The sequence below is a fragment of the Mrakia frigida genome (assembly GCF_051309035.1).
Source record: "Mrakia frigida strain ATCC 22029 unplaced genomic scaffold BDY24scaffold_14, whole genome shotgun sequence".
Classification (NCBI taxonomy): Eukaryota; Fungi; Basidiomycota; class Tremellomycetes; order Cystofilobasidiales; family Mrakiaceae; genus Mrakia; species Mrakia frigida.
This window is the reverse complement of record NW_027481267.1, coordinates 361,450-380,782: the sequence shown is the minus strand read 5'-3', so window position 1 is coordinate 380,782 and position 19,333 is coordinate 361,450. Positions and strand designations below refer to the sequence as shown.

Below are 19,333 nucleotides of genomic sequence, written 5' to 3'. Positions count from 1 at the left end.
GAGAGCTCTGTGTGTATGTGAGCGTGAAGACTGAGGAGGAGAGAGATGAGGGGGGGAGGGGAGGAGGGAAGAAGGGAGGGAGGAGAAGGAGGGAGTTGAAAGGGAAGAAGGACCAAGGGCAAGGTGAGGCCGTTTCGCTGAGAGAGGCGCAGTGGGATCGCGTCCGATGGTCGAGCGAGAAGTTTTTGCTCCTATGTCTCGGCCTTCTGGCTTGGGCCTCTATATCAGTGGAGGCAGAAACGGGTGTGAGACTTTGCCTGGAAGAAGAGAAAGGGGAAGATCGGTCGCGTCGAGGTGCTCGTACGGTCTCTCGCCGTTCAGTCATGGACGCGTTCTGAACATTGGTTTAGCGTCTACATAAGCTCCTCTATACAAAGCTACTGTCGTTCTCTCTCTCTCTCTATGATGAAAAAAGCGAGATCAAAGATGCCCAAGAGACGGCTCGGAATGCCGTCGCGTCGCGATCCTTCCCTCCGCCGCGAGGCTTCAAGGATCTGGAGAGCTTTTCTTGATTTCTCCACCCCTCTTTTTCTCGTCATCTTAACGAACTAGAGCCTTCCTCTCACCAATCTCTGATCCTCATCAATCAACTTTTTCTGCCCTCTTGCCTCCTGTCCCAGCCTTTCCGCAGACAGCCTTCCCTACAGTCGAGCTGACCTAACCCTCCTTCCCTTCCCTCCCTCCCTTCCCTCCGAAACTTCTCACGCTGACTGCCCTTGTCCTTTCTCTCTCATCCACCACCACCACCTTTCTCAGCTTTCCCATCCTCCTTTTTGTCGAAACAGGTGGACCACTATAAAAAGCTACCAAGTTGCCTTCCTTCCATCCAACGCCTTCAATCTTACTCGTCACCTTCCTCCTCGGACTCGCCTCCTTCTTCCTCTCCTCCTCCTCCTCGTCAAGACCTCAACGCGACACCACTACCCCTTCAGCTCACATCGAGATGATCTCTTCCATGTCCAAGACCGTTCTCACTTCCACCGCTGCGATCGAGAAGAATGGTGAGTTTCAAGCACTCGTTCTTCTGAAAGAGGAGGGGGAAAGATCGAAGCTCACCACTACTCCTCCTCCCATCTTCACCCCTTCTCGCCTCCACCCTCTTCTCCCTGCTCCCTCGATCTCTCCATCTTCCTTCTTCTTCTTCTTCTTCCCTCTCTTTACCTCTCAGCTGCTCTCAAGTTCAAGCTTCGTCCCTCTCAAGAGCGAGGCAAGGCAGATCATGGGTGGCTCAAGACGTTCCACACCTTCAACTTCGCCAATTACTACCACCCGTCGTTCGGAAGCTTCGGTCCTTTGCGAGGTGAGCTGAAGAGGGAGACGCTGTAGACGGAGCCGTCGAAGTTTCCTCGCTAATCTCATCCTTCCTTTTGCTCAGTCATCAACGAGGACCGAGTCGAGGCCAACGAAGGATTCGGAACTCATCCTCACGCTGAGTTCGAAATTTTCTCCTATGTAAGTGTCTTCTCTTTGATCTGTGCTTGCATCTTGTTGTGCTGCTGGAGAGGGAGATCGAGAGGGGCAGGGACAGCGAGAGGGAGATCAGGTCATTTCAAGAGGGGACGAGTCGCTGACCGTTTTCCTTCACTTTTCTCGTACCAGATCGTCCGAGGAGAGCTGGAACACCGAGACTCTATGGGAAACCTCGAGATCATGAAGCGAGGAGATATTCAGGTTCGTTAAAACTTCCCTTTCCATCACCTTCAACGCGTCTCGAGCTCGAGCTCACCACTCTCCCTCTTCTTCCCCTACAGATGACCTCCGCTGGAACTGGAATTCGCCACTCGGAGTACAACCGAAACACTCAGAAGCAAGTTCACTTCCTCGTACGTATCCGTTCCAGGTCTCGCTCTTCGCTTCTGTCAAGCTCAAGCTGACTTCCGTATTTCTCGACGCGTCGTTTCCCTCCCTTTCAGCAAATCTGGGCTCTTCCCAACAAGTCTCGTCTCCCTCCCACCTACTACACTCGTCACGTCACCGATGCTGAGAAGCGACAAGGTCTCGTCAAAGTCGTGGGACCGAATGGAACGGAAGGTGTGAGCGAGGAACGAGAAACGAAGGGACCTGCTCCTGTGAGTTCAGTTTTCGCGTTCTTTCTCCCTTTCTCTTCCTCCCTCGAAGCTGATCTGTTATTCTTTCTTCCTTTTTTTCTCTTCAGGTCCACGCCGATCTTCACCTCTTCGCTACCCTCCTCCCAGCAGCCTCCACCGTCTACCACACCTTCCAAACTCCTCTTTCCAACCCAAAATCGCTTCGTAAAGCCTACATCCACGTCGTGCGTTCTTCCTCTCTCTCTCTCTCTCTCTTCCCATTGAGAGGACCTCTAGCTAACTCACTCTTTCTCACTTCGATTTGATTGTTCAGGTCCAAACCTCTGGCTTTAACCTCAAAGAATCGCTCGCGTCGGGAGCTCGAGTGAAGCTGAATGGAGACCTCGAGTTGGGAGAGGGAGACGGAGCGTTCATCACTGGTGGGAAAGCTGGGATGGAGTTCGCTCTGGAGAACGTTGGGAAGGGAGAAGCGGAGGTGTTGGTGTTTGATATGGGAGAGTAGACTAGCTTTTGTTGACGTGGTCGTTTCTTCGTCCCGTTGATTTCGTCTGAGCGTCCTTGATCTATCTCTTCATACTTCGATACGACATGATTCATCCTATATAGTCTATTTGATGCATCTACACACGAAAAAACCGATACCTCAGCGAGAGAAAGAGGCGGGACTGTGGAAAAAGGTCGACGCGTCGAGTTCGAGCTGAAGAAGACGAGGGAGGAGGTCAGCTTGCGAGGTCGGACTACTGCAACAGCGAGTGGAGATAGCTTACTGTAGCATTGACCTCGATTCACCAATTCGGTCTGTGGCAGTAAGGCTTGTGCACCGGCCAGTGAGCTTTTTGATGATCTGTTGGACGAAGAGGGAGAAGAGTCAGCCGTCAGACGACACGACGACCTCTGAGGGACTGAGAGTGTGCTTGCCTTGACAGCAGTATCGGACAGAGTTACACTATGTAAGAAAAGGGGAAAGGCTAAGTCAGCTCCTCGTCAATCGTCTCTGAACGAAACTGCATCGAAGCAGATCGACTCACCCGTCCACAAGCCATCATCTCCTCCCCCTGCTTCAACTTCACACACTCTCTCAACTCCCTTCCCGACCTTCCTTCGCAAGCCCACCACCTCACCGGTCCTCCTCTCCCCGTCCAATCCTTCCTCCAAGCATCCGCCGTCTCAGCACCAACGAACGTCCCAAACGCGTACAGACCTCTCGTCGTCCTATCCAAATCCTTCCTCTGATCCTGCCTGATCTGCCGAGGGTAGCGATCTTCAAAATCGACCATGGCGATTCCTTGCCGACGAAGGGCGGAGGAGAGACGGAGTTGGAGACCGGGAGGGAAGGGGTGAGGTTGGGTTGAAGGAGAGGGAGGGAGAGGGAGAGCCATGGAGGTGTTGAGGCAGATTTGCATGAGGGCTTCAATCATTCGGGCATGGCCGAAGGGTTGAGGTGAGAAGGACTGTGTTGAAAAAAAAAATCAGAGGGATGTGGTCAGCAAGGAAAGAACGAACGAAGAGAAGAGGGAGCAGGGCCGAGCGTGAAACGACGCAAGGAGACAGACTGAGTGAACGAACCGAAGTGCTAAAGTCGAACGACGCCTCTATAGCGATGCAACCTTCCCCTAGAGTCGAGATCAGTCCCATGCCGTCCTCCTGTCGAACCCAGCGAGTGAAGAGAGGGTTGGTCGAAAGCGTGACGAGAAGGGAGGTCCAAATTGTCGCTAAGCCCTTGGGGAGAAGCTCTGAATAGGCTGCTATGAAACGAGGGAGATGAAGAGCACAGAACCTGGACTGCGAGAGGGACAAGAAGACGGGGGACGAGCGTTAGCAGCTTAAACGAAGGAGGGAGAGAGCGACGAGGCGAGCTCGACTCAGTCGAAGGAGAGAAACGGACGAGACCAGGGACCAGATCTGGGTAGCGAGGATATTCTCCGATCTCAATGATCTGAGTGATGGTAGAAAAGCAGCTGAGTCAGCTCTGATGTCGAAAGTTGAGACGAGTCGAGGAGAAGAGAGGAAGGAGGGAGGGAAACTCACGAGCTCACGACCTTCAAGTCCAGTCCTTCGTCCCTTGATAGCCTCGTATTGATCATCTTCTAGGTGGAAAGCCGTAGCGAGTTCTTGAGCGAGATCCTTCCATCGAGAGGCCATATCGAAGAAAAGGTCGAGGAGAAGTAATGCAAAAGGTGTTGAGAGGAAGGAGAAGGAGAATCGAAAGTTGAGCTCGACTTTGGTTTGGGCGTTGTTTTCAGACCGAGCGACAGAGGGACATAAATTTCGGAAGAGTTGATCTGACAGAGATTGGAAGCCTGAAGAGCTTTCAAATCGACGTGTTAGACATGTATAAATAATGAGAGGGGAAGAAGGAGGCCGAGCTCAAACCTCCGAAGCTTCCTGAACTTGACGTTGACCCCAACAACTCTCTCTTCTCTCTTCTTTCCTGCACTTCCTCACCTCCCCTATAGATTCACCCAAGCCGCCATGGGACCCAAACCTTTCCCTCCCATCTCTCTAACCACCGACTCCTCGTCTGCCTCCCTCCGACAACGCTCGACTCCCAACGGAAGTCCAAGTCCCTCCCCTTCAACCCCTCTTCTCGCTCAAAACGGAGACAGCAAAACACCACCAGCAGACAAGGGATCCAAGAGTCATCCTCTTCTCACGTTCGAGGAACTGCCAGAGTGGATGAAGTGAGTCTGAGCCCTCTCTATCTTTCGTTTGACTCGGGGCGGGGAGGAGAGAGAGAGAGAGAGCGAGATGGCCAAGATTCAACGAGGAGCCTTGGGAGGGAAGGATTTTGAGCTTTTTCGCGATGAAAAGTGGGTAGGAGGGTTCTTCGGGGTCTTAAGGAGGTTGTAGAGCTGCCACATAGTGGGGAGGCCTCGCTGAAGGGAGAGGGACGACCAGGGGAGGAAGAGGGAGGAGAGGGACGGACGGGTCGAGCTCAACGACCTGCCCCAACGGCCTCTCAACTCTCTTCGTTTTCTTCTCAGAGCTCCAGGAACACTCGTCGAACCTCAGAGTCGTTCATACAGAGGCTCTGAGCTCACTGTCCTCTGCTCAGGTCGCAGGAGAGGAGCCTTGAGCCCAACCAAACAAAATCCGACTCGACTCGACGCTCTCCTCCCGAAACGAACTCTTCGCTGACTTTTTGCTCCTTCCCACAGAGAGTTCGAGTCCGAGTTCACTCTGGTAGGATACAGGCGTCAACAGAACTCCTACTGGTCTTCCTGGTGGAGTGCCGTTGGTTGTGAGTTCTTCCTCTCCTCTCGTTGACCTCGAAGCTCAGGTCGAGCTCGTCGAGAGCTCCTTTCTTCCCTTCCTCGCAGAATCAAATCTTCACACTGACTCTCGATTCCTTTCCTTTTGCATTTCTGATAGACCTTCACAACGAAACAGTCAACATCCACACCCATCTCCTAGCAGCTTTCATCCCTCTCACCCTGCTCCTTCTTCATCACCTGCCCATGGTCGCCTCCCTTCCCTCGCTTCGATGGCAGGACACGTTCCATTTCTCGGTGTTTCTGGCGTCGGCGGTTGTGTGTTTGGCTTTCTCTGGGACGGTGAGTTCGATTAAAGAAGGGAAGAGAGCGTTGCGTTGCGTCGGAAGAAGCTTACCTCTTCGCTCGTTCGCGCTTCAGTACCACACCCTCAGCTGCCACTCGAAATCAGTAGCCAACAGATGGAATCAGATGGATTACGTTGGGATCGTGACGTTGATTGTTGGGTCGAATTATCCTGCGATTGTGAGCTCGTTTTCGCTTTGCATCCTTTCCTCGGAGAGTCGTTCTGACGCGTCGTTCATCCCTCCTCGAATCCACCGACAGTACTACGGCTTCTATTGCGATCTCAAACTGCAATGGATCTACATCAGTCAGCTCCTTTTCGTCTTATCTCCTTCCCAATTCTCTCTAACGCGTCCTCTTCCTTTCCCTCTCTCGTAGCCGTCATTTCCATTCTCGGCTCCAGTTCGTTTTTCCCTCTCTCTGTTTCTTTCCCGTCTTCGACTTTTCGCAGCTCGCCTAACCTTCTCCTTCCTTTCCTTCTCCCTTTTTCAGTGGCTACCTACGTCGTCCTCCACCCAACCTACACCACAGGCCCGTACCGCTGGGCTCGAACCTCCATCTTCCTCTCCCTAGGCTGCTCAGCGGTCATTCCCGTCACCCACAACCTGTTGCGGTACGGGTGGGAGAGAGCTAGGACTGAGATGGGACTGAGTTGGTTGTTAGCTAGTGGGGGATTGTGAGTACCGACGCGTTTGGGCAGAGGAAAGACGAGTTTGGGAAACTGATGCGGATTGAGTGGTTGCGTGTTGTGTGCGTACAGGTACATCTTCGGAGCGCTACTCTATGCGATTAGGTTCCCGGAGAGGACTTTCCCTAGGACGTTCGATATCTTTGGGTCGAGCCACCAGATCTTCCGTGCGTCCATCCTCGCTCCCGGTTTTCCCTCTCCCTTTCCCCTTCTGTGTTCGCTCAAACTCACTCTCCCTCTCCCTCTTTCTCCCGGTACTTTGCTCGTCAGATATTTGTGTTGTAGCGGCAGCGTTCATGCACTTCCAGTCAGTTCTTTCCTCCCTCGTCTTCCTCTCTCTCGACGCGTCTCGTCTCGTCTCGCTGACCTTCGCTTCGCTCCGTTCTAGATGCGTCACAACCGCGATGGAGTACCACCATGGTGTTATGGGCGGGGAATGTCCTGCTATTGTCATTTAGAATCTAGATCCATCTCCCAACTAGGAGGGAGAGCTGGTCTCTTTCCCTCTCGCCTCGATTTTCTGTTTCGTTTTGCTCCTTCGGTTTTGCTCTTTCGGTCTCGTTGCTAGCTAGCTTAGAACATCTACAAGGCTTCACATCATCTATACGTATCTTCTCCCTGATCTCGACCCTTGAACCTCAAGAACTAGCGATCCAACCCCTCCCCTCCCTCCTCGCCACCACCCTCCCGTCCTTGACGACCGTTCTGCCCCATCCTGGGCTCCCCACAACTTCCCGTACGCTTGAGCTCCCGTGGACGAGGACGAGATCGGCTGGGGAACCGATCTCGAGGGAGATTGAAGACGTCGAGGTTGAAAATGGAGAGGAGGGAGGGAGAACGATCATCTCCAGCAACTTCCGTTGCGAAGAGGGGAGAGCCGATTGGAAGAGCGGGATGGCTAGAGAGGGGAGGACTGATAAGGGGTCGGGGTTGGAAGAGGGAGTGAAGAGGTTGGAGATGTTGCTGCGAACGAATGAACGAACGAGTCAGTCGACGCGTCTCAATCTGACTCGACGAACCGAAAGAAAAATGATGAAACGACCCACTTCAGTCCCATCAAAACCTTCATCCCCCTCCCTTCCAACTCCCAAATATCGAAACTCCCTCTTCCTCTCTCCCTCCAACTTGAAGCATCTCTCCCCATCATGTAGAGATCGCTCGTCGGGAGAGCAACGAACGTGACATCGAGTCCTCGAGTTTTCGTTTCGAGGAGGGACAGTTGAGCGGGAGTGAAGAGGGAGAGATGGGTCATATGGCCTAGTGTTAGGGTGCGATGTTTCGGTGATGGTTGACTCGGATTTGAGGAGGTGGTAGGAAGGGAAGAGGAAGAGAGGGAGGGGAGATGGAAAGCCGGTTGGGAACGCGCTTCGGCGAGAACGGTCCAGATCAGGGGGTGCCGGTCTGGGGAGAGGTCGTAATCTAGATGAACTGTGAAGATGAAGGAGGGAAAGGAAGAAAAGGGGTCAGCGAAAGAGGAAGGAACGAACAAGAGAAAGGGAAAGAGGGCGACGCGACTCGAACTGACAATCCACATCCAAGCCCCACCTCTCCGCCAGCTCAAACACCCACTCTACATTTTTCGCTCCTCTCCCACCCGTCGGGTCTCCTCCCTCCTCGTCGTCATCTCCTTCCTCAGCCTTCTCAACGTACGGCGCCGATCCAACCGCGTCGACTCCCTCCATCCCACAAGCCTGTTCCACCACCCTCCTCCTCTCCTCGCCCACCTCACCTTCTACAAAACACGCTTCCTGAGCAAACACTACGATCCGGATATTGATCCTGCCCTTCCAGGTCTGTTTGAGTTCGAGAGCTGAGAGGAGGGAGAGGGCAGGAGGAGAGAGGGAAGGATCGACTTCGACATGGGTGGTGAGGGAGGTGACGCCTGCGGAGAGGGAGAAGGAGAGGAGGCTTGAGGAGCGGGAGAGGAGGGAGGTGGGAGTGAAGGAGGATTTACTGGGGAAATGCAGAAGAGGAGGAGTCAGAGAGAGCGGGAGGGCGGGAGGAGAGGAGCGACGAGACGCACGCTTGAAGAGTCTTCTGCATGGCTTCGTTGAAATCTCCCGTTTCTATGATCCCACAAGAGTAGGAAGAACCTGGGACGGAAGGGCCTGAGCCTAGAAGGTAGGATTTATCGAGGTGGAGGTGAGGGTGGTTCAATCTGTTGAAACGGGATGTGAGCTTGGTTCGTTTCGCTTTCGGACCTCTTCTCTCTCGTCTCTCTAGAGAATTTTTTCAACAACCTAAACTCACCCTGGCATCAACCAACTCCCCATCCCATCAATTTCGTTGATCTCACCCTCCACCGAGAGCGTCGTCCGATCCCAGAGCTCAGGGAGATGATCTTCCTTGTCGAGGAGGACGCCCGAGGAAGCTGGGAGGATGGAGGTGATTCCAGAAGGAGAGCAGAGAACGTCGTAGAGGGAAGAAGAAGAAGGGATAGAGGAGAGGAGGCGGACGTTCTTGAACGAGGTGGTAGTGGTGCTCGAGCTCATGGTTGAGGAGAGGGAGGAGAAGGGCGTCGGAGGAGACCCGAAGGCAGGAGATGCGAGTTTCGAGTCGATTTGAATCGCGATTTCGAGAAAATTTCAAGACGAAAATGAGGTGAGGTTGAAGAGCGGAAGGAAAGGTTTTCTCGCTGATATCTTTTTGAGGGTTGATAGCCGTCGGGAGGTGATGAATCTCGATCTCCTCTTCAAGCGGTGTTGACCTTCGTTCGTTCCTCCCCTCCTTCCCTTCCCTCTAACTCTCATCTATACACCGACGATGGATCCCTCGACCTCCTCCTCCTCCTCAGGTGGACTCCTGATTCCCCTCAAATCTTCCCTAGCAACCGCTTCCATCGACGATACCGCCCTCCCATCGAAGGCAGAGACAGCTCAACCTCCTCCTTCAGCTTCACCTCCTTCTCCTTCTCAGCAACAAGAAGAGGCGAGTCTCAGTCTCGTCGCTCTCCTCTCCACTTCACCGAGCTGACCGTGCTTCTATCTGTGCATCCATCGATCTTCCTCAGGTCACCATCCACTCTGCTGCTCAACGAGGAGACGTTCAATCGATTGAACGGCTGATCAAGGAAGGGAAAGCGACGGCCAACGATAGAGATGAGCAGAACGTGACTCCTTTGCATTGGGCAGCGTGAGTACATACAACCGAGTCTACCAGAGAGACCTCTCGATGGAAGCTTTTCTCTCTTGATCGTGCTGACTTCTCCTTCCCGGCTACTTCGTCGCTTCGCAGCATCAACGCTCAGGTGAGCTTTCGTTCCCCTTCCCTCTTCCTCCCATATCTTGCTCGCTTCTCATAGGACACAGCACAGCGAGCTATAGCGAGCTGACTCTGCGCTCTCGTATCTGACGTCTTTGTTTCTCGATGTTTCTTAGCTCGGAGCGTGTCGATTTCTGCTCGACAACGGAGCCGACGTGGACGCCATCGGAGGAGATCTCGTCGCTACTCCTCTTCAGTGGGCTGCCAGGTTCGTTCACAAGCTCTCACTCCCCGCTTCCATCCTCCTTTCATTCTAGAGAACGAGCTCGCTCGATCTCTGGATCGAGAGGGAAAAGGAACGAGCTGGAGTTCGACCTTGCTTGGTTCTTGGTTTCCCTCCCTCCTCCCTCGGCATCTCCTTTCAATTTAACTGACCGTTTCTCTCTTTTCTTAATCACAGAAACGGACATCTCTACGTTCTTCATCTTCTCATCGCTCACGGAGCAGATCCGTCCCTCTCGGACTCTCAAGGTTTCAATACGCTGCATCTTGTTACGCACTCGAGCATGGTGAGCTCGAGCTTCCTTCCCTTCCCTCCCGCGTTTCTTTTCTACTCTTCGTTGCTCGTTCTTCGGAGCCCTTTGTTTCGAAGATGTAAGGGGTAGAGATGACGAAAATGCTGATGCTCGTGGTTCTAATCTTTCGTCGATTTGTTCGTGCTCAGGTCATGCCTCTCCTCTACATCCTCCATCAACCCGTCGCCGTCGACGCGAAGGACTCCGATGGACACACCGCTTTGATGTGGGCTGCTTATCAGGGTGAGCTCAGTCTTCCATCTCCTTAGTACCATGTTCTCTCGTTCTCTCGTCCGTCGAATCTCAAACTCACCGTCCTTCCTTCTCCATCCCTCTCCCAGGCGACGCCATCTCCCTCGACCTCCTCCTCCACCACTCCGCCTCTCCTCACACCCGAGACAACTCCGGTCTCACCCCTCTCCACTGGGCAGTCGTCAAAGGCAACAAAGTCTGCATCCGAAGATTGATCGAAGCGGGAGCGGAGCTGGACGTGAAGGATGAGCAAGGGAAGACGCCGAGGGACATGGCGGAGGAGTTGAAGAGTTTGGGAGCTTGGAAGAAAGGGTTGGAGGAGAGTGGGAGGAAAGAGGATGGGAGGGTTAAGATTGGGGTGTTGAGTGAGGTGAGTTGACCAAGAAGGCGGGAGGGGATGGAAGGCAGGGACGGAGAAGAGACGAGCTGGAGCTGATCGCATCTTGGGTTTGTTTCGTTTCCGCTCAGAGGAACACCAAGATCGCCATTTTCTGCCTACCTACCATCTTCGGCTATCTCATCATCACTACGCTCAAGCTTCTACCGTGGTATACTGGGACGTTCTTGGCCATGGGAGAGTTCTACCTCATGCACCATGTTCGTTCTTCCCTCCTCGACTCCTTCCCTTCCTCGCTTCCTTGGTTCTTCTCTCGCTTCGGCTTTTACCTCGAACTCAAGCTGATATGCGCTTGCTCTCGCTTCCGTCGCAGATCATCACCCGAGTCCTGCTCGACTACAAAGGAACAGGAGACACCCTCGCCAAATCCCCTTACTTCGCTTCCATCATCGTCGCCAGTATGGTTTGGGTCGGACAGGCTTGGGCAACGAGACTGGTTTATCGTGAGTATAGCTCTCCTGTCTCACGCTTCCAACTCCTTCTTCATCCTTTCTCTCCTTCTTCTCCCCGTCTTCCTTCGTCGCGTCGCGTCTCGACCTGACCTTGTTCTTTTTTGTTCGTTCGAAACACAGACACCCCCGGCTACGCATTCTACAACCTTCTCTTCTTCATCTCCTACGTTGTCTCAGTCTACAACTTCATTCGTGCTGTTACTCTCGATGCTGGGACGGCGCCGAAACCGAGCAGTGATGCTGAGTTGAAGGAGGTGAGCTCGACCTTCCCTCGGCGCGTCTTTCTTCCTTTCCTTTTTAACGCTGACTTATGTTTGGACTGATTGGGAATAGATCATCGAAGACTTGACGGGGACGGGAAGGTTCAACGGGACCAACTTCTGTATCATCTGCATGGTTCGTGCTTCGTTTCGAGTTCTGAGTTCGGAACGAGTTGAGGTCAGAGCTGACTCGTTCTGATTTGGGGTTCTGTAGGCTAAGAAACCGCTGAGATCGAAGCATTGCAGGATTGATAACAAGTGCACGGCGAGGTTTGATCAGTGAGTGCATTTTGTCTTCGAGCCGAAACGAGAGAAGAGGTCGAAGGATTCGAAACGAGACGGCGTTGGGCTGATTTTGCCTTCTCTTGGGTGCTTCGTTTAGTCACTGTCCTTGGGTCTGGAACTGTGGTGCGTCTTGATACGAACGAGGTCACAGGGAAGAGTAAAGCGAAAACGACGATCCTTGAGCTGACCTCGTCGCTTCTCTCTTTCTTCGTTCCTTTAGTCGGAGTCCACAACCATCGTCAATTCCTCCTCTTCATCACGTCTCTTCTCACCGCCATTGTCTTGTTTGATATCTTGACCTTCCAATGTACGCTTTCCCTCGCTCTGTGTTCCTGCCTCTTCTCGTCTCCCTCCCTTACGCTCTTTCCCTCCTCTCGTCCGTTCCCCTCCAGACTTCCTCGAAACCGCCCCAACCTGGACTCCCGAAACCGGTGCTCCTTGCATCCTCCCTTCTGTCCTCTGCACAGCAACAGGCTACGACACCCACCTCTTCGCCATCGCCGCCTGGTCGACGCTCCAACTCACCTGGACCTCCATCCTCGTCGTCGGTCAGATCTGGCAGGTCGCTAAACAGATGACAACCCTCGAAGTCTCCAACTTGGGGAGGTACGGATTCATGGGTGGGCGAGGAGGATCTTCGCTGAGGGATCAGAGCGGAGCCATGGTTGGCGTTGGAGGAGGGAGCGGAGGAGGTGGGATGAGTTTGGATCCTACGGGAGTTGATGAGCCGGATGTGGACAGCGGGGAAGGTATTGGACCTCCTTTGGGTGGAGTTGGAGATCATGCTGGGCATAATCATGGACCTGGAGGAGGAGGAGGGAAGAACGGAGGAGGAGGAGGGATGTCGATCGGTGGGAAGATGGGGTTCATGCTTCAGATCTTGGGGTTGGATAGGTTCACGAAGGGGAAGGCTGCGAGGGGGTTGGCTCTGGCTGGGAAGGATCAGAATCCGTTCGATCAGGGGATCGTTAGGGTGAGTCTTCGAGCCTTCCTCTCTCTTTTCCTCGACGCGTCGAAACGAACGCTGACCTCTTTCGCTGGGCTTTTCGCTTGCACAGAACTGTGGCGATTTCTGGACCGCCGGAGGAGGACTCCAGGTCGACTACACCCAGCTCTACGAGATTCCGAACTCTGGGTTCGATAAACGAGAGATGACGAGCTCGATGAAGCTGCCGAGTTTCTCGACGGGAAGAGGAGGGAGAGGGGGTGGGTACGAGCCTGTTAGGACTAGTTTGAGCGAGGACGTTTGATTTGTTTCGAGAGATCAATGGTGACGTTGATCGGAGTCGGGTGCGAGGGAAAGAGAGGGTCGCAACTTCGATTCGGTTTTGTTCTTGCGGTCTTTCGTCGTGCAAAGCTTTCGGCTCTCACGCGCCTTTCTTCCTCCGCGAACAAACAGCCTCCGACAGAAAAAAAAAAAAAAAAACTTTCTCATCACACCCACTCAATAGGTACGCTCCCCATCACCTCAGGACCGATCCAGAACCTCTTCAACGCCTCCGGCAACCTCATCCCAACGATCCTCAACCCCTCGTCCAAAGTCTCCTTCCTCTCCTCCTCCTCCTCCCCGTTCTTCCCCTTCACAGTCTTCTTCTTCACTACCCTCCCACTCTTCCCTCCCTTCTTCTTCTCGAGTCCCTCCTGGTACTTGTCCTCGATGGACATGGGAAGGGAGGAGAAGACGACTCCGTTTTCGAGCAGAGCGACGATGAGACGAGGGATGGCTGCTCCTGTTCCGTTGAGGGTGTGGGCGAAGGTGGTGGGTTTGAAGGATGAGGATGAGGAAGCGTCGGAGGGTTTAGGAGTTTGGTAGGAGATGTGGAGACGACGGGATTGGTAGGAGGTGCAGTTCGAGGTCGAGGAGATCTGGACGAAGGACGAGCGACGCGTTAGAATTGACAGGGAAGGGAAGGAGGAAGGAAAGACTGATAGACGAACCTCTCCCCAAGATCCACGTCCAGGCATCCAAGCTTCCATGTCGTACTTCCGGTAAGCAGCAGCTCCGAGCTCTTCCGTCGGCATGTCGAGAACTCTGCGAGGAAGAAAGAAGAGACGAGACGCGTCGAAGCGGAAAGTCAGCTCGAACTCCGTTTCTGGAGGACTGAGTACCTCTTGAACGCTTCCTCAGTCCCGGACGAAACAGAGAAGAATCAAACTCACCTGACTCCCAAACCCAATCCTCTCACCAACCCTCTCTGCACGACTCTCAACCTCTCCATCTCCCTGTCGCTATCCTCCTCCTTGCAAACCACAAACAGCTCGACCTTCTCAAACTGATGCACCCTGTACAGCCCTCTCGCATCCGCCGATCCGAGCTCTGTTCGATAAGCCTTTCCGACGCCGACGGTTCGAAGAGGGAGTTCCGAAGGGTAGAATGTTCGAAGGAGGTTGGCGCCAGCGAGAGGGATCTCTGCGGTTCCAGCGAGGGTGAGGGGTACGGCAACGGGTGTAGATGGTAGGATGTGGTAGGATTGAGAGGAGGCGAGGGAGGAAGAGAGTGGTTCGGCCGACGAAGGTGCTGATGGCGAGGAGGAGGAAGAAGACGCGACGGTCGAGGACGCGTCCTCCTGTCCCTCGAGAGCGGGACTCTCCCTCTCCCTAGGAGCGAATCCACACCTCTCCCCAACGTCCATCCTGACCACATCTGGACAACTAGCAGCCTCGAACCCAGCCTTCATGGCCAGATCCAACGCGTACCCAACCAGAGCGTGGCTCAACACCGTTCCTTCCTTCCTCAGAAAGTAGAACCCTGCTCCGCTAACCAACCTCCCACTCTCGAAGTCTACGATCCCCAATTCCCTTCCGATGATCAGATGATCCCTGTTTGGGTCCACAACTCCCACCAAGCTCCCTTCCTCGCCTTCCACAGGTCCGATCCTCTCGATCTCGACGGCGTTCTCCTCTGGTCCAACGGGTACAGCAGGATGCGTCTCGTTGGGGATCATCATCGCCAACTCCAAAAGACTCGATTCGACGGTTCGGAGTTCGTCCTCGGCGATTTTGAGGTCTGTTTTGAGAGCTGTTGCCTTCTCGAGGGATCCTGGTGTTTTGAGACGGACCTCCTCGGAGAGAAGACCTCGAGATTGACGGAGGTGGTTGATGGCGGTGATCTTTTGGAGACGGAGGGAAGCGAGGGTGGATGCTTGATTGATCTGGGAGGCTGTGACGGACGCGTTTCGGATGAGGGCGTTGTTGAGGAGGGAGGGGAGGGAGGTGATGAGGTCCGAGTAGGAGAGTCGAGCGGGAGGGAGAGAGGAGGAAGGAGTGGAGGGAGGAGAGGACGTCTTGGAGAAGAGGCGTTGGGAGAAGAGAAGAGGAGACCGGGTGGTTCGAAGAGGGAGTTTGGAGAGGAGTCGAGACATGGCGTCGAGTCGAGGGAGATGGAGGGAGGAGGGAGGAGAGGGAGGCTGAAGGAGGTGTTTGTTCGAGCGGCTTTGAGAGGCCCTGGTCGAGAGTCTGAAGGCAAAGGAGAAAAAGGGGAGGAACGGAGATTTCAGCTATGTATCCTGAAAGAGATACAGAGGAGGAGACGAGGCGGAAGGGTTGAGGAGGAGAAGGAGAGAAGGAAACGTCGAAGCTCACCAAAAAAGAAGGGAGGTCGAGACGAGTCCGTTTCCGAAATGATTTCTATAGGAGCGAGAACCTGTGAAGATCAAGATCAAACGTCGAGAGTAAGCTCAGACTACCCAAGGACGAGCTAGAACCTTTAAGCTCACCAAGAAAAAGAGGTCGACTGTTGAAAACGGTGCTGGTCGTCGGAGGGAAAGGAAGGAGAAGCTCGCTCGTTTCCTTGCTCCTTCCCCTTTGACCATCACGAGCTCCCTCCCTTTCCTTCTGGATACCCCTTCTATCCCTCCCCATCGAACTCCTCGATAGGATCTTCTTCTACATCTTCACTCCTTCACCTCGACGACGGGAGAATATCCCTTTCGAACCCACCCTCCTTCGAGGCCCAGCTTCCCTCCTCCTCGTCTCTCGCTTCCTTCGACAACTCGTCCTTCCTCTCATCTTCAAGGACATCATCATCCATACCGGACAGGACTGGATCACTCTCTTCGACCCTCAGGAAGGTCTCCTCGTCGCTGGAGAGGAAGGAGAAGCGAGATGGAAGCTCGTTCGTCGACTCATCATCAACTTCGATGAATCCGACGTCCCGATCAACCCTTCCTGGACCCCTTCTTCTTCCTCCACCTCCCTCCTCGTCCCTCTCACCATCCCAACAGGAGGAAGTATCAACGAGGTCATCTACCTCTCCTCCGAGTATCAACGACGATCCCCTTTCAAAGCAAGACTTCCCCGGCAGGAGCTCTTCAACCGACAACAACTCGTCGCTCGCTTCCAACAGGATCATGCCAGCAGGACTCCCGTTTACATCGAGAAAGCCTTACAGGAGGCGAGGGAGGAGGATCAGGAATCTTACTTGGAGTCGGACTTGGACCTGGACTCAGCGCTTCGCTCTTCCTCATCGACGACGAGAGATTCCGGCTACACCATTCGAACAGAGATCTTCTACCAAATCTGCTACCTCGCCGACAACCAGTCCTCCTACTTCATCCAACACCTCCTCCTTGAACGATCACAACCCACTCACTCCATCCACATCCCGCTCAATCAACCCACCTTCAAAAAGCGAGTCGGATCGCTCTTCGACGACTTCTCCCTCGTCCAGCTCCCTCCTCACTCTTTCCCCGTCGACAAGATCGTCTTCTACCGACCTCCGCTTCCCATCCCTCAGCCGCTGTCGGAGGAAGAGTTGGACGAGGAGGATATGGATCCCGACGGAGAAGAAGGGGGCTGGACCTGGAACTTCGAGTTCGACGACTATCTTCGTTTGAGGAATTGGACGCGTCGATTCCCTCTTGCGAAGACGTTCGAAATCGGAGATGGGACGACGAAGAATACGCTGGAGGCAGTTGTTGAGTCGGCCCAGGAGTGGGAAAGCGAGAACGAGGAGGAGGAGGAAGACGACGAGGAGAAGAAGGAGCTTGGAGAGGACGTGTCGTTGGATTTTGAGAGGTGGTCGTTCTTGAACGTGGAGGGTGAGTTCGCCTGCTGTCAGTCCTCTTCTTTTTCGACGACCGACCACCTTGCTGATAGATTCGTTTTGTTTCTCGCACTATTCAGATACATTAGAGCCCTCTTCTAGCCCTCTTGAGCAGCTCTGAACGCTTCTTCCTCGCCTCGGCGAACAAGGTCAGCTCCTTCCTTAATTGCTTCCCCCGACGTGATCGTATTTTGCTTCCTCCTGGCCTCCTCAGCGCTCCTCAAATCAAACTTGATCTGACTGTCGTCCCACTCTCCATCTTCCTCTCTCAGAACCAACTCGTTGCGTCCCTCCTCCCCTCTCTCTTTACCTCTCCTGCTTCCATCTTCATCGACCATCCCCACTCCTCCCTCCGTTCAACCCCTCCACAGCCTAACTCTCCCAGATCGATACTATCCTCTTATCAACCTCTCAGGTCACTTCCCACCTCGACAAATCCGTCAAAGCTCTCGGTCTCCACGTCGAAGGTCGAACCTCGTTCATCACGTTCGTCCACCGGCTTCTCGCTGCTGCTCAGCTCAGCGATTCTGACTTCGAACCTGACCATCTCTTGCTTCTTCTACAGGTACTGGCTTCCCTCCTTCCTCGAACACACCCACCTCCTCCTCCGCTTCCTCCCTCAAGACTCCTACTCCCAAGCCGCTCCTCTCGAACTCACTCCTTCAGCAGACGTTGCGACGAAGATCTCCCTCCTCTTCCGAGGGATTTCTACCGACGAAGCTGGGGAGGGGAGGTGGGACTCGGCGAGGGTGGAAGGGGAGAGGGAGGACTTCGAAAGCTGGAGGGAGGTCGTTAGAGTCGCGTCGAGGCAGAGGCAGGAAGACGCGTCGGTGCTGAGGGTCGTGGAGTGGGGAGGGATGGAGGCCTTGTCGGGTTATCTTTGATTCAATCATGCTTGTAATAATCTGCCCGGAGTTCTGCACATCCGAAAAGGCAAGACTTGACGATCTGTGAGAAGGATCAAAGCGCTCGCTCGGTCGCGACGCTGCTCGTCGTTGTCCTTCTTCGAACATGCCCACGATGTCCTTCTCTTCTAGAACCATAGCCTTCGAAAAATGTTACATGGCATAGCTGCAAGCACTTCGAACAATCACTCCCTAGATCGACATCGAAGGGTCGCGCGTTCGTCACTCCGTCCAAACTTGGTTGGTGTTTCCGTTCGTGCACACCCAGGTCTGGACTCTGAGGAAACGAAGATTTGGGGAACGAAAGATTTGGGAATGAACCTTGTCAGCGGCTGGTACGAGACAGGACTCTCTAAAAACGCGCAAAGCAGACGAACTGATTCGAGTTTTCGACGCGTCCGTTCGGAAGATCGAGGCACTGTCCCTTCCCAGTCACAGCGAATCGATTGTCGGCAGTACCTTTCACGTCCCAAGATTCAAATCCGCCCCTGCGTTAGTTGAGAAGCCAGGCTCGCCGACGCAAGGGACAAAGAGGAGAAGACGAAAGCCACTGACGATAGAAAGCCTGAGCTGGCAGGTTATCGTAGCAAGTCCAGATCTTCATGGGCACCCCACTGGCTGGGTACGATCCTGCGTCCAAGCAGAAATCTGTTCTCGAAGGAAAGAGAGCTTCAGCCTTTTTTCGAAGCGAGATCGGCAAAGAATCCGGACGCGTCGAGAAACCAAACTCACCCGTTCCAGCAAGCTTGACCTTCGTATCAGCCTGATTCCAGACCCAAAGTTGAGCTCCAGAACCATTGCAGTCGTAGATTTGGACGGGAGTGCTACACATCGAAGGGCAGGAGCGATCAGTACGAATGAAAAAAGACTTGCTCGTCGCGCGGTTCGACTCACCCGTTTTCCCTCACGTTTCCCCTCACGTCTAGGCACTTCTCTCCGTTTCCCGATGGGTGGATAACTCTCCCATTTGCTGGAGGAGAAACTGATGTCGTGGCGGCCGGAGGAACCGAGGTGGTAGAAGTGGGAGGAACCATTGAACAACTTCCCATCTCTGTTTTGGGGCAAACAGCGTCTGAAACGCCAGTCCTACCTCCATTGAAGGAAGGCACGAGGTTTCCGTCGGTACCCTGGGAGAGTGAAGTCAACAGCTAGATCAGAAACGAGAAAGCGGAAGCGAACAGAGGCGACGAGCTCACCCAGTTGCACTGGAAGAGCTCGGAACCCTTCGTCGGACCAGACACCCAGCGGAGGTACTGGCAAGTGAACCCGACTGAGTACTCTCCGATGAGAGTAGGGTAGTATCCGTTGCAAGCTGAGAGATCTGGACAAGTGGCTCGCTGGGAAGAAGGAAGGAAGAGAAAGAAAGAGGTCGGCGGGAAGCTTCACGCGATCGAAAATTGGACGACTCAACCTCGAGAACGAACCTTGTGGATGCTGAAGCCCTGAACGAGCATAGAAGCGTAGGATATGATGAAGAGGAGTGTGTAGAGCATGTCTTGATGGTGGTGGGGGAGGAGAGATGTGGTCAGGAGGAGAAAGGGAGGCCAGGGTCGTCACCCAAAACCCAAGCGCCACGATCCACGCTGGCCTTTCTTCCCTCGTGGTTTGAATCTTCGACGGTGCCGAGTAAAACCTTCTTTTACTCCTTGTGACTTTGGTGGAAGCAAGG

General features: G+C 54.0%; 8 protein-coding genes across 8 annotated transcripts; 4 read left to right on the top strand and 4 right to left on the bottom strand.

Moving 5' to 3' along the window:
- Positions 1-563: 563 nt before the first annotated feature.
- Positions 564-2,683, top strand: BDY24DRAFT_388235 (pirin family protein). Its single transcript, XM_076640330.1, has 8 exons — positions 564-1,001; positions 1,169-1,300; positions 1,376-1,452; positions 1,600-1,671; positions 1,752-1,823; positions 1,914-2,069; positions 2,156-2,272; positions 2,362-2,683. Exons 1-8 carry the CDS (start codon positions 944-946, stop codon positions 2,548-2,550), a joined length of 873 nt encoding a protein of 290 aa, XP_076496978.1. The 5' UTR covers positions 564-943; the 3' UTR covers positions 2,551-2,683.
- BDY24DRAFT_388232 (zinc finger MYND domain-containing protein) lies at positions 2,684-4,340 on the bottom strand. The gene is made up of 7 exons (XM_076640329.1): positions 4,077-4,340; positions 3,934-3,984; positions 3,615-3,825; positions 3,077-3,499; positions 2,967-2,994; positions 2,816-2,892; positions 2,684-2,745 (listed from the first exon to the last, which is right to left on the bottom strand). Exons 1-6 carry the CDS (start codon positions 4,130-4,132, stop codon positions 2,834-2,836), a joined length of 828 nt encoding a protein of 275 aa, XP_076496977.1. The 5' UTR covers positions 4,133-4,340; the 3' UTR covers positions 2,684-2,745; positions 2,816-2,833.
- Positions 4,331-7,357, top strand: BDY24DRAFT_388228 (hemolysin III family protein). The gene is made up of 10 exons (XM_076640328.1): positions 4,331-4,729; positions 5,207-5,289; positions 5,421-5,602; positions 5,681-5,785; positions 5,867-5,912; positions 5,984-6,007; positions 6,098-6,281; positions 6,366-6,600; positions 6,682-7,256; positions 7,340-7,357. The coding sequence occupies exons 1-9, from the start codon at positions 4,521-4,523 to the stop codon at positions 6,859-6,861; spliced, it is 1,248 nt and encodes a 415-aa protein (XP_076496976.1). The 5' UTR covers positions 4,331-4,520; the 3' UTR covers positions 6,862-7,256; positions 7,340-7,357.
- On the bottom strand, positions 7,021-8,995 carry BDY24DRAFT_52491 (uncharacterized protein). Its single transcript, XM_076644968.1, has 4 exons — positions 8,544-8,995; positions 8,317-8,451; positions 7,819-8,246; positions 7,021-7,721 (listed from the first exon to the last, which is right to left on the bottom strand). The coding sequence occupies exons 1-4, from the start codon at positions 8,783-8,785 to the stop codon at positions 7,294-7,296; spliced, it is 1,233 nt and encodes a 410-aa protein (XP_076496975.1). The 5' UTR covers positions 8,786-8,995; the 3' UTR covers positions 7,021-7,293.
- A 646-nt stretch (positions 8,996-9,641) lies between these two features.
- BDY24DRAFT_52367 (ankyrin repeat domain-containing DHHC palmitoyltransferase family protein) lies at positions 9,642-13,006 on the top strand. The gene is made up of 13 exons (XM_076644967.1): positions 9,642-9,762; positions 9,955-10,063; positions 10,219-10,312; positions 10,411-10,691; positions 10,790-10,918; positions 11,032-11,161; positions 11,291-11,424; positions 11,504-11,566; positions 11,645-11,709; positions 11,813-11,838; positions 11,936-12,022; positions 12,108-12,688; positions 12,774-13,006. Exons 2-13 carry the CDS (start codon positions 10,061-10,063, stop codon positions 12,963-12,965), a joined length of 1,785 nt encoding a protein of 594 aa, XP_076496974.1. The 5' UTR covers positions 9,642-9,762; positions 9,955-10,060; the 3' UTR covers positions 12,966-13,006.
- A 121-nt stretch (positions 13,007-13,127) lies between these two features.
- On the bottom strand, positions 13,128-15,489 carry BDY24DRAFT_409582 (uncharacterized protein). The gene is made up of 4 exons (XM_076642824.1): positions 15,432-15,489; positions 13,876-15,358; positions 13,654-13,747; positions 13,128-13,581 (listed from the first exon to the last, which is right to left on the bottom strand). Exons 2-4 carry the CDS (start codon positions 15,075-15,077, stop codon positions 13,150-13,152), a joined length of 1,728 nt encoding a protein of 575 aa, XP_076496973.1. The 5' UTR covers positions 15,078-15,358; positions 15,432-15,489; the 3' UTR covers positions 13,128-13,149.
- A 24-nt stretch (positions 15,490-15,513) lies between these two features.
- BDY24DRAFT_52339 (uncharacterized protein) lies at positions 15,514-16,860 on the top strand. The gene is made up of 2 exons (XM_076644966.1): positions 15,514-16,754; positions 16,840-16,860. The coding sequence occupies exon 1, from the start codon at positions 15,855-15,857 to the stop codon at positions 16,548-16,550; it is 696 nt and encodes a 231-aa protein (XP_076496972.1). The 5' UTR covers positions 15,514-15,854; the 3' UTR covers positions 16,551-16,754; positions 16,840-16,860.
- Positions 16,861-17,886: 1,026 nt separating this feature from the next.
- Positions 17,887-19,157, bottom strand: BDY24DRAFT_414934 (RICIN domain-containing protein; the record flags this gene model as incomplete). Its single annotated transcript, XM_076643386.1, has 7 exons — positions 17,887-17,941; positions 18,042-18,123; positions 18,220-18,312; positions 18,397-18,488; positions 18,559-18,791; positions 18,861-19,001; positions 19,089-19,157. 7 exons carry the CDS (start codon positions 19,155-19,157, stop codon positions 17,887-17,889), a joined length of 765 nt encoding a protein of 254 aa, XP_076496971.1.
- Positions 19,158-19,333: the final 176 nt, after the last annotated feature.

Excerpts from the sequence above, each read along its gene's own strand:
- BDY24DRAFT_409582 (XM_076642824.1), bottom strand. The coding sequence starts at position 15,077 with ATGTCTCGACTCCTCTCCAAACTCCCTCTTCGAACCACCCGGTCTCCT. Across the intron at positions 13,748-13,875 it reads GGATTGGGTTTGGGAGTCAG|AGTTCTCGACATGCCGACGG; the intron begins GTGAGTTTGATT and ends TCTTCCTCGCAG. Across the intron at positions 13,582-13,653 it reads GACGTGGATCTTGGGGAGAG|ATCTCCTCGACCTCGAACTG; the intron begins GTTCGTCTATCA and ends TCCTTCGTCCAG.
- BDY24DRAFT_388235 (XM_076640330.1), top strand. The coding sequence starts at position 944 with ATGATCTCTTCCATGTCCAAGACCGTTCTCACTTCCACCGCTGCGATC. Across the intron at positions 1,002-1,168 it reads CGCTGCGATCGAGAAGAATG|CTGCTCTCAAGTTCAAGCTT; the intron begins GTGAGTTTCAAG and ends TTTACCTCTCAG. Across the intron at positions 2,273-2,361 it reads GTAAAGCCTACATCCACGTC|GTCCAAACCTCTGGCTTTAA; the intron begins GTGCGTTCTTCC and ends TTGATTGTTCAG.
- BDY24DRAFT_52367 (XM_076644967.1), top strand. Across the intron at positions 10,919-11,031 it reads AGTTCTACCTCATGCACCAT|ATCATCACCCGAGTCCTGCT; the intron begins GTTCGTTCTTCC and ends CTTCCGTCGCAG. Across the intron at positions 12,023-12,107 it reads TGATATCTTGACCTTCCAAT|ACTTCCTCGAAACCGCCCCA; the intron begins GTACGCTTTCCC and ends GTTCCCCTCCAG.
- BDY24DRAFT_388232 (XM_076640329.1), bottom strand. The coding sequence starts at position 4,132 with ATGATCAATACGAGGCTATCAAGGGACGAAGGACTGGACTTGAAGGTC. Across the intron at positions 3,985-4,076 it reads GACTTGAAGGTCGTGAGCTC|ATCATTGAGATCGGAGAATA; the intron begins GTGAGTTTCCCT and ends ACCATCACTCAG. Across the intron at positions 2,995-3,076 it reads AGATGATGGCTTGTGGACGG|TGTAACTCTGTCCGATACTG; the intron begins GTGAGTCGATCT and ends TTTCTTACATAG.
- BDY24DRAFT_52491 (XM_076644968.1), bottom strand. The coding sequence starts at position 8,785 with ATGAGCTCGAGCACCACTACCACCTCGTTCAAGAACGTCCGCCTCCTC. Across the intron at positions 8,452-8,543 it reads GGGAGTTGGTTGATGCCAGG|ATTGAACCACCCTCACCTCC; the intron begins GTGAGTTTAGGT and ends CCGTTTCAACAG. Across the intron at positions 8,247-8,316 it reads ATGCAGAAGACTCTTCAAGC|TAAATCCTCCTTCACTCCCA; the intron begins GTGCGTCTCGTC and ends GCATTTCCCCAG.
- BDY24DRAFT_52339 (XM_076644966.1), top strand. The coding sequence starts at position 15,855 with ATGAATCCGACGTCCCGATCAACCCTTCCTGGACCCCTTCTTCTTCCT.
- BDY24DRAFT_388228 (XM_076640328.1), top strand. The coding sequence starts at position 4,521 with ATGGGACCCAAACCTTTCCCTCCCATCTCTCTAACCACCGACTCCTCG. Across the intron at positions 4,730-5,206 it reads GAACTGCCAGAGTGGATGAA|AGAGTTCGAGTCCGAGTTCA; the intron begins GTGAGTCTGAGC and ends TCCTTCCCACAG. Across the intron at positions 5,786-5,866 it reads GGTCGAATTATCCTGCGATT|TACTACGGCTTCTATTGCGA; the intron begins GTGAGCTCGTTT and ends ATCCACCGACAG.